The 11475-nt window shown below is 36.3% G+C and overlaps 1 protein-coding gene across 1 annotated transcript in view; it reads right to left on the minus strand.

The window, feature by feature from the left end:
- The window catches only part of TMEM117 (transmembrane protein 117), a 224798-nt gene that overhangs the window by 78967 nt on the left and 134356 nt on the right, over window positions 1-11475 (minus strand). Inside the window, exon 4 of the mRNA XM_009327601.1 lies at window positions 4604-4701. Within this exon, the coding sequence (XP_009325876.1) occupies window positions 4604-4701 (98 nt within the window). The remainder of the gene's footprint in view (window positions 1-4603; window positions 4702-11475) is intronic.

Consider the following 11475-nt stretch of genomic DNA (forward strand, 5'->3'; position numbering starts at 1 on the left):
CGACTGGCATTGGCTCTATCAGACATAGGGGAAGCTTCTAGCAGCTTCTCACGGAGACCACCCCTGTAGCCCCCCGCTACCAAAACCTTGCCATGCAAACCCAATACACAGTAATCTCATTTCTTTTTCTTGGTGTTCTCTTTTTCCCTATAGCTAAAAATTCACACAAAGAACTCTTTTTGTCTTGCTCATTATAATCCCCCCCATCCTCTGTTAGGAAAGTTTTGAGGACAATCAATATTGGAACAGTTTGTTAAGAGAGAGTATTCAGGTCTTGCCTCTGTTAATCAAACCACACTCACAGCCCAGCAGTGTCCTGGTGATTTTATTCTAACTGCTACGCTTGATTCTTCACAGGATGTGGCGGGCCACCACGGAAGACATTGTAATGAAGAGGCAGTGATTTCAGGCACAAACTAGGCAGAGGTTAACCACAGGCCTTGGTGGCAGATGCCTGTATGTTAATACAGGTGACAACTACATAACCTGAGCACATACTGTGGCATTAGCATGCACCGCCTTTAGCAATGCCTCCTGTATGTACTGCTTGTGAGAGCTCGCTCCTGTGCAGGTGTGTAAGAGCATAATGCGCTCAGCAAACCTTGGGGTACCATCTAGAAAGCTCAATATTGCACAGTTTTGTTCACTTGGAAAAATACTATAAATATTATAAAAACAGATATCCCATAACCATTTACTAAATTAGTTTTAAGTCATTTTTCATGAACTCTCTTAACGTTATTCTCTTCCACCTGTAGTTCATTTTTAATGTATTTATTTGTCTTTCTTCTGTCTTAACAAGTGGTTTCCTTATTAAAAAAAAAGAGACCTTTAGTATAGGTTGGACTTATCCAGTGTTCCGGGTGAATAAAAAATTATTTGCAAAATAACCAGTGTTCTCACATTGTACTTCTCTCTCTGCTTCCTCTAATATCCAACAATAAAAACAACTACTCTTCTATACTGTCCTATTTATTTAACTGATCACTAGCTACTGCTATTGGCTTGTCAGTCTTGTCCAAGATCTTTATTTGGCTTAATTTAACAACCTTTTTTCTTGTTGCTTCTCTCAAATGCCAGTCCTCTCATGTCATATATAATTTGTCTCTCCTAAAACAGCCAAATTATCAACATAGCCAAAAATATAAATCAGCCTACTTCCATTCACGCTTGTAACATTGCAATAGTGACAGTCACCACAGAGCACTGGAGCCAGTTGTCTGTCTACCGCAGCCTCATCTGACTGCCAGGTGGTGCGGATATTTAAGTCCCTGTGGGTATCTTTCTTTCGTAACCCATGAACACATCTGCATCATCCCAGTAATTCCACCAGGGTTCCAGATACTTCATTGCTTTCTAAAAAGCCATCTTGACGATATGCTTTCCTAAATCTGTAAGAAAGTGTGTTTGTATTTGCATTGTATCCCTATGCAATATAACACAGACTGTAACAGTGTTATACAAAGGGGCCTCTGGGTGGTGGAAGTAGCCATTTAGCAGAGCTGGAAATGACCAAAATGGAGACCTTTCTATCAAAAAACCCCCAACCTACCACCGTAAAAAAAAGTAGAAAGCACTTCAATGAACTCCTTAGTGATGGGCTAGACAAAAGCAAATAGCAAATGGCCGTTTTTGAGCTAGCTGAGCTGTTTGTGGAAGAATTACATTGTGAAGACATTCAAAAGGCAGCCAAAATCCTCAGGAGCAACCAACAACCAGTTGCTGACAATGTTTCCAGGGAATGATTTAAAACAGGAGCTGATAAGCTAAATCAAAACCTTTGCTAATTAGTTGCACTGGAGAGCTGAAAACATTTCCAAATGAGAAACACAAAGCAGTCACATGATCAACCCTTATAAACAAGTGGATGGTGTCTTCATTCCCATGACAATCCATCGGTCTGTGGTACGTTTATAGACATTTTCTAATTTTACAAAGTAAAACTGAAAAAAAAAGACGTTAACAGAAAAACAATTCCAGTGTGTATCTAAAATTTTTGTTTCATCAACCACTTTAAACTGTGCATCACGTATCTAGTATTTGGAATAATTAAAATACAGTGCACTGTATTACACTATCTCTGCTAAACAGGTGTGCCACCAGGAAATGTCCTGAATAAATGGATTTTGGCATACCAGTATCTGTGTAGGGCATACTGTTGAGGATGCTTCATTTAGGACATTTCAAAAATGAGGCTGCTCACATCACACTGCTTAAGCAACAATAAAGGAAATACAACTGCCCCACATTATCATACATAACATTATCAATAATTTAACTCCCTCCTCTATTTTTCCTCCTTATTAGGAAAAAAAAAAGTTTACTTTTACTGATGTCTAATGTGAACTATCTAAATAATGCCTGTACAGAATGTAGACTGTTGCCCAGGGCTATTTTATTTCACTGCTTAAAGCTAAAAATAAAAGCACTTATGTCAGCCTTTAGGTTTTGAAATCCCCATTAAGCATACTCTTCAGTATGAAAATCATGCATGAAAAGAACCATCATTTTTTACTTTATCTCCATTTTAAACTTTTGGTAGGATTTGTTAATGTGAATATTATTTGAAAGAAAATACGGATTTATAACATTTCAGACTGCAAGAAGTCGAAACATCTCTCGCAACAATATTTAAGTACATTTAAGAGTGTTCTATTGTCCTCCCTGTCTGGCACGTACATTTGAAATCTCCCTATCATGTCACCTTGCTTTTAACCCTTTTTTCCATTCTTCCAGTCTTTTTGTGTAATTAATTCTTTCTTGAGTCTTAATTAATCTCCTTTCCAGTCTTTCAGACAAGGCTATTCTTCAGACAAGGGTAAAAAAAATCAATGATGTTCTAGACTGAGCTTTTTGCTGACTTAACCAAATGACACTGTAATCATTGCTAGCCCGCTTGTTACCTTTCTGAGCATTTTTTTATTCATCTGCTTTACCTTTTTGCCCACCCCGGCACACTGAGACAGAATCTTCCTTTGCATGTCCCGCAATGATGACAAGGAGCTGTTTGAGCCCCCCCACCCACTCTGCTCCATAACTCAAACTTTTCAATCATGTTATTTTTTTCACCTAGCTTTCTAAGATCCCTCTTCCATGCTAGCATTTGTCAAATTACTAATTTCATCTTTAAATTCTGTCATGTCCCTAATATATATGATGTATACAAATAATGAATACTACTTCCAACATTAAATAACGGGACTCCCCCATTTTATCAACGTAGCAGAAAATAATTATTTTATTTATACCTTTCACTGCACATTTCTGAGATGATTCCTAAATGTTCAGCACACTCCATGGGGGTTACCAGTTTTCTTAACTGCCTTTAGTAAAGAACTTTGCCAAAAGCCTTTTGAAAGTCCAAATAAACTAGATCAAGCATTTCTTCCTCATCCATTATTTTGATGATGTGTTCAAAGAGTTCTAACAGATCACAGAAGGTTTTCTTTCAGCAAAGCTACCCTGGCTTCTTTTAGCAAAATTTAATCTAGAGATTTGCTCAGAATTCTATTATTGATGATGTATTCAATCCATTTAGCTAATACTGAACTCAGACTTACAGGCCAGTAGGATAATTCTAGTCTGTTGAAAAAAAGCAATAAAACCAAAACAAAACCCAAATTTTAACATTCAGTTTTTCAATAGGCAATTAAGTGCTAATAAAATTTGCATCAGCTCAGCCCCTTCAGTTCTTATAAACCTTGTTTGTAGTCAATCAGCCATCTGATTCTGCTTTCTTTTTAGTCTTTAAATTTCTCTTATTATTTCCTGTAAGTGCCTCAATTTAATATAATATCTCATTTTTACTAGTTTAAAAGTATAGATATTTCATTGCATTTTCTGTAGCAGAATCCATGTAAATAAATCTTTCAACTTCTCTGTAACAATTCCTTCTAAATCAACTCTTTAAAAAACAGCAGGTCTGCTGATATTTTCATGAGGTTTTCTGCTTCTGATGTAGTTGAAAAAAATCTTTGCAGTTTGTTTCATCTTCAGCTACAAGGTCTTCAGACCGCCTCTTAGACTATACATTTTCCATCTTCCATTTTTCATGCCACAATTTGTTTTCTGTTTTAACAGTTAACAATTTACCTGGAAGAGGCTATATTTGGGGTCAAATAAATGCTTACCGCTCGCAATTTTTCCCATTGACTTTTTAAAATTTTCTTAATAATCTGAGCCCGACTCACCATTTGAAATCCCATTCATGTGTTAATTCAAAGAATTACTATAATTAATTTCAAGGTTATAAAAGGACACTCACTTATCTACTTACCGTAATTACAAGGACTGACAATGGGACATCTAAATATTATCACATATAGCAAAAATTTTGCAACTCAGTTATAAACAGCATCAAAGATACAAAAGAAACAGTATAAATCAATTTTAAAATTATATTTTTACATCAACTATTTTGATTAGGAATTGTTCACTCATGTACAGCTTTTGTAATGTTTAATTTTTTGTTAGACCAAGTTTCACTTTTTTCCAACTATGCATTCCGTTTATATCTCTTCCTGCCACAGACTATTAGAAAATATATTTTTGGATGTTCTATAAAAGGTTAATTTACAATAATTTGATTTTACTATTTTCCTACCAGAATAAAATGATCCTAATATTTCCTTTCTTCCAGAAAGCTCTGGCAGACTTTCCCCAGTCTGGGTAGGGTTTGTCCTGAAGCATCATATCAGTGACCTACAGGGAAAGAAGAAATAATACACAGTTAAACTGGTATCACAAAAGAAAGTACTAACACAGACTTTACAAACACTTTATTTTATGTATGACACGCCTGCTTCAGTTCTGATAATTTTAATAGTTAGACCGTAGAAAAATAGTATCTCTAACTGTTACCTGCAATCAAGATGTATATTGGCCTACCTATTTTGCCCCTAGAAGTGCATGCAACTCCTTGAGAAACAAGCAAACCTGTGGAGATCCAAAGATAAGAAGAGGAACTAGTCTAAAAGTTACAGCAACCTACAGTACATAAGCTACGTTCCCCTATGGCTACGAGGCTTTCCGGCCCAGCCTGGGAGAGGAGACCCACTTCCCTGAGAGCAGCATCAGCAGAATTTCCACTCTTGAAATCAGAACTGCAGCCAGGGAGTGCAAGCCTGTGAATTAAGCACTATATGCCATTTATAATCTCCTCTTGCTTCCTGGTATCAGTAAGAAAAGCACACTTGGGACTAGAGACACAAAAATCCCTTAAAACTTGCACAAAATTTAAAAAGTATGAAATATTTATTCTTATTTTCATAATTCCTATCCAAAGAGACCATCTGTTTTTCTGTCCAGAGACTCATATGCATGCACTACTTCTGGGTGGAACACAAAAGTATTAAAAATGACTTTCAGCTAAATGAGGGAGGTGAATACCCCTCAGGCGCTTGCACTTTTGGGAAGCTGTGTTTTCATATCCATTTACTACAAGTTAACTGTCCTAAAAAGCACTGAAAGTTACATTACAGTAAACTCTCCGTTGTGCGAAAGATCCAGAAGAGTGGAAAACCTACCCATATGTAAAGATTAAGAAATAATTGAACAGATAAAGGAAATAGGGATGAGCACCTGTTTCAAATACAGATAAGTAAACCAAATTCTTACTATCTGTCATTGGTATCAGTACACAGTGGAAAATTAGGAACTGTTTTGATTAGTCTGAAAATGACTCTTAATAAGATTTCAGAAGGAAATAACTTCAAATTGAAGTCAAGATTTCTTGCTTTTATTTTCCACTACATTTATTTTGATATACAGAGTTTTTAAAACCCAGTTTACCATCCAGAGTGTGAGCTACCACTTTCAATCAACGACATTAACAGTGTTTATCAAAAAGAACACATGGACCATGATTAAATTAAAACTACATATAAATTACATTCAACTTCTAAATTTTGGTTCCAAGTCCATTTGGGGTTAAAAGTGCTCAGCATATTAGCCTGAAGGGCTGGGTCCAAAGGATAATGAATATGTTAAATAAATAGAAAAACTAGGATTTTATGATTCCGTTAAGCCTAGCCTGAAGAAAGAACAGGTTATATCCCAAAATACCATCTTTACTAATAGTTTTATGTAGGTAAATCTTTTCTCAGATCAGCATGCTATGATACTTTTTATAAGATCCTTATTATCTAAATAAATATTTTGATAAATATTTAATGCTGGACAAGACCTCTGTAAAGATTTAATCCACTACTTCAGTAATACCTTTTTCTCTTAGGAAGAGTCTACATAGTAATGAATATTTGCAAAGAAGAACAGATATTTTGAGAGGTTTTATTCAATTTTCAAAATATTTTCTCCAGACACTTTCTGGGAAATACTTATTATATTTCATAGAAGAATGCAATCTGCTGCTCTATGACCAATTATTGGAGTAACATGTTTCATAAGAATGACATTCAAGAAGGAGACATTTTCTGAGGAAAATGGCAAGATGAGGCAGGAAATGTTCTTTCTGATATCAGACAGTTGGTCTTTCATCTCCCAGCTTTGGCATTTATTTAAAGTCATACCACCAGATCAATGTCAGGTCGGTTGCAGCTAAATTGGCTGAAGCAGAGATAGTCATTAAAGGGATGCATTCTATAAAGAGAAATCCAATTACCTTTTGCATTAAAGAAATCAAATTCATTTTCTGGTTTGGTCAAGGACAGTCACTGTGGAAAATGGCTCATGGGAGAAAAGCACTCAACACTGTCATAGCGCAAATAAGTTTTAGATAGGAACATCAAAACCTCATTGCTGCTGTTAGAATGATGTTTTTAGAAAAAGAAAAAAACATAATTTTAATTTAATTTGCACAACTTAGTATAAAGAGATGCGAGTGCGTATTTTTTCTCTCTCTTTGTATTTCACAATGCAATTACTGGCCAGCAAACATTTCTCTCTTTTTTACTAGACTATATTTGAAAACACTGCAGATACTCAGAAATAAAAAATAATCGATCACTCCAGTAATTCTGTGTATGCATGCATCCTACATAATCAAGATAAAACAGGGAAAGCCACTTACAAAGTAATTAAGTAATGTATTTTTTTCTTGAACTAAGAGATGTGATATACTTTAATCAATTAATTACACTGCTTCAATTCAGGAAGGAATGGCCTCTACCTATAATGACTGTATACTCTTTCATTTTATACAGTGTCTCATAAGAGAAATGGTTACACTGTATTAAAGTGCACAAACAAAACTGCGTAATACACATTGTCTGACTTTTTAAGTTACACACATGCCACAGCAAAATATTTTCATAAAAAATTAGTATGCCTTGTATATATTACAGAATTATAACTTCATTTTGCTAAATAAAAATATGACTTTATTGACTATTCATATTATTCACTTCACATTAACTATGAAGAAAACTTATAATGCTTTTTAAAAGGAATATTACTATCATTAAATTAATAGCAAAATGTTACAATTCACAATTTTTTGTTACAGAACATTAAATTGTTCCTTTTGATCTGATATACTACAATAATTTGAAAAATTGTCAGATCATATAGATGAAAGAACCTGGGATTCTTTCATGTTCAGAGCAAATAACTTACACAAACAACAAGTGCAGAAAGCAAAATTATAAAACCTCAAAAAAACCCAACAAAACAGTAAAATACCTAAGATACCTGAGATATACTAAGTGGAACAGTAAGACACCGTAAGGATCATTTACTCCTTATGTGAAGTTGCTCTTTGAGCGTATTGCTCAGGATGCTCAGCGCACACTTTAGATCTCTCCTCCCTAGACAGTCATGTCAAATGATGCTATGTTGTCAGTCACAGGATCCTTCCCAGCAGAGGCAACGTCTGCAGCGGGAGTTTCAGGTAAGGCTAAGTATCTTTTCTATTAATAAGCTAATTGCAAGTGAAACTTTCTTTAAAAAAAAGAAGAAAATGACCTAATACTTTGGTCATGCCTTCAAAGTATCTTCCAAATTCTTCACTATTAGGAACTATGCTGTCATCTTCAGAGCACAAACTGATCATTCCTGGAAAACTAATGTGGCACGGGCTGCTGGCCAAGTTGTTTTCATCTACCAAATTGCATTTTAGAAACCTAGAAGTATAAAAGTCCATCAAATCGTTTCATAGCAGCACTTCTCCACATAAGAAACTGCAGAAACTGTATCTTGAAAGAGAAATGGACTCTGGACAAGCTCTCTAGGATGCAATGTATTCTATGCTGTAACATTCATTAAGTAGAGGCCAACCCTGAGTTAAGGATTTTCATTGCTTTATTCACACTTGGATAAATCATCAAAACAGGGTAAGAGTAGCCCTCCAGAATTTAACAGAATGTAGAAGAAGTCAAGATCCACATGAAAAGCCTGGGAATACAAACCAAACGGTGAACTCTGAAATCTTTTTTATTATTTTGATACAGCAATGAGCAGTGAAAGGTCTAGTGAACAGTAGGACTCCAACATCTCATATCAGTAAAGAAATTGTTCATACACAACTGCTCAGCCAGGAGGACAAGACATCATGGTGCTATTGCTGGAAAATGGAGTAGCCTGAATAACTCTGCATTTGGCAAAACACATCTTTCTACCACTGTCAACTACACGACTCAAGTATTATGTTATTTTTTTCTGTTTTTATCATTTTACAATTTCAAAATATCTTATTTTAAATCATAAACCTCTTCATAAGTAGCACTAAATTAATTTAATTTGAAACTCAGCCTTTAAATAGTTCACAAGTAGCACTTTTCCACTCTCCCCGAACTCTTTACACAAGAAACATTATTTTCAGTCCTGCAAGTGAGGAATTTAATTGATAAGAATGAGTATCATAAATTCTAAAAGTTTTCAGAAATTGTAAGGATGCCATGGTGTTGGCGGCAGGTCCGAGGGCAGTTTCCCAGGGCAGGTGCATGCACATGGTTTCGTGCAGCACAGCGTTCCTCATCAACAGAACCCACTGATACCTTTTGCAAAGACTCAACACCGCTTATGTGTTTCTGAAAAGTACGTGATTTTTTCCAGAGAGTGGGGCTAAATCAGGTTAAAGTAATTACGTTTCCTGAAGTCAGAGTGTGAAGTCAATGAGAGCTAATGTATACCACTGAGTGTATACACTCCCTTCGCTTTGCTGTTATATGCTTTTAGGTAAGAGCTATATATAGGTGTCCCACTAACTACACATCAATTCTTTATCATATCTCAGTCTTCAAGTACTATACTACATCATGGTAATCATATACCAAACCAGGGAAACATTTAGTATTCAGTCATTAAAAGCTTCTATCCATCATTTTTGTCTTCATCTTCTTTGAGGTATTTAAAAACTGCAGAGCTGTTCACTTGATGTACAAAAGTAACCTATACGGAAAATGCTTTTATGCTTCTTTCGTCTGGACGTTAGGGAGAAAACTGTCTTCCTGATCCACAGTATTTGCACACATGCACCGTCTTACATCTGGATTTCCACCAAAACCAGTTAAAGAACTTCTTTTGTACAAACACTGAGGGGGCTTATATTAATTATTGCTGTCTTTACTGATCCATGCAAATTTATTTCTTCACCTGTTGAGGAAGCAGAAAGCCTCTTCTTTTTTAGCCAGCAGATCTTGATTTGGTTTTTGAATATTATCATAGCATTTTCTGCCATGGTCACAATCCATGCAGGGATAACAACTCAACAAGATGACAAGAATGACTAAAAATATATACACTTTAGGAGCAACTTTAGAAAAGTTGCCCCTGCCAGCACTTCCTTTCAATTTCCAAATTGAGTTAGGACAGAATGCTCCATAAAGCCAGTGTCTAGCCCACAATCAATGTGTGGTGAAAAACTTCTTTAGATATCAAAAGGTGAGTTAGGGAGAAATCTGGTCTGCAATTATTTTGGGTCTATTCAAGTTATTCTGGAAATTATACTTTGTATTTCAATACCAGCAGAAATAATTCCTGAATAAATTTTGTTTAAAAAAACCCCCCAAACATCTAAAACAAACAAAAAAGAAGAATAATTTTCTTTTAACTGGAAATTCCTTGACACTCATAAATATAAATAACTGTTTAGGAACAATTGTACAATTGAATTAGGGCTTCTGCAAAAAAATTCTAAGCTGCACCATCTCATTTCCTACCATGTTTCAAGTCCCTACTGTGCACACAAATCACTGTATGTATGCAACAAAATATACTGGCTGCCATGTGGCAAGCACTTGCTGTTTATATAACCATTGACACCCTGTTTCAGAAGACTTTTTTTCTTGCTTTACTGCTTCCTTATTAGTGTTACAAATGCAGAAGAAGAGGTCTGGGTAATATCATGTATTACAGACAAAGTGTGAGACACAAAGCCACAGCATGATTTTTATTTAAGGCATTCAACTCAGTTCCATCTTAGGCTGACACGGCAGGAGAGCTTGCTTTACTCTTTTAGGGACCTTGGTGGTTTTGGTAAAAGGCCAGCAGTAGAAGTCATGCCATGTTTGGTGCACATATGCCATATGCATCTAGACCAATGTAGATTCTTTTTATAGTCAGTGAAAAGAAAAAGGCATTTCTGGGGTGCAATTCATTTCAAAATAGGTTCTGTTGTAAAGATGTACCTATTCTCTTCACTCTAAAACAGGACCTGCTCAGATGTTCACACTGATGACACTGGAAGTCTGGTAACATGAATCCCAGCCTAGTTTCCTACATATCTTAGTGTTTCTCATCAAAGTGTCATTAACTCAGTCAATGAAATACGTGATGGCTCATAAGGGATGAGGGTTTGTGATAGGAAAGGGCCATATTCACACACCCTATGCATAAAAATTAGGCTTTTGCCCTCAGCAGGCTGATTCAGACAAACAAACTTGTAGAATCCATGTTCCTTGGGCAGGTCCTGGAGAGGAGTATGCACAGCCAAAGGATTGTAGAGCATGGATGAGTCATATCACAAAAGGGTGATCCAATCCAGTGAGCAGGGTCAGCCAATGCAAATACCAGAGGTACTTGACTAGGCACTTGACTCAGGTTTCCACAGGATGCATTTCTGTATTTTTGAGATTAAAAATGCAGAGGTTTCTAGGGAACGATGCCATAGATGCATTGTTTTACTTTTGCACAGTGGACCATTGATTAAAGCAATCACATGGGAGTGCCCACTTTTATTCTCTGATCTCCCAGTTCTTTAAGTTTAACCAGTGTTACAGGCTTTATCCACTGACTTTAATGCAAAAGCGCCTAGGCTAAGAATCAGCCTCCAGGACTCCCCACCTCCTGTAGCTACAGAATCAGAGTCTTTCGTAATTTGTCCTTTGTTTCAGCCTATGAATCTTGTACACCTAGCCACAAACCAAAGCACTGAAGAAAGAATTGAGCCAGCACGTGATTAGCATATAGGTAGCCTCCACCACCTTGATGGAAAGGTGTTGTGGTTTAACCTCAGCCGGCAACTGAGCACGATACAGCCGCTCGCTCACTCCCCCCCGCCCCGGTGGGATGGGGGAGGGA

Source organism: Pygoscelis adeliae, unplaced genomic scaffold, assembly GCF_000699105.1.
Source record: "Pygoscelis adeliae isolate BGI_AS28 unplaced genomic scaffold, ASM69910v1 Scaffold113, whole genome shotgun sequence".
Taxonomy (NCBI): Eukaryota; Metazoa; Chordata; class Aves; order Sphenisciformes; family Spheniscidae; genus Pygoscelis; species Pygoscelis adeliae.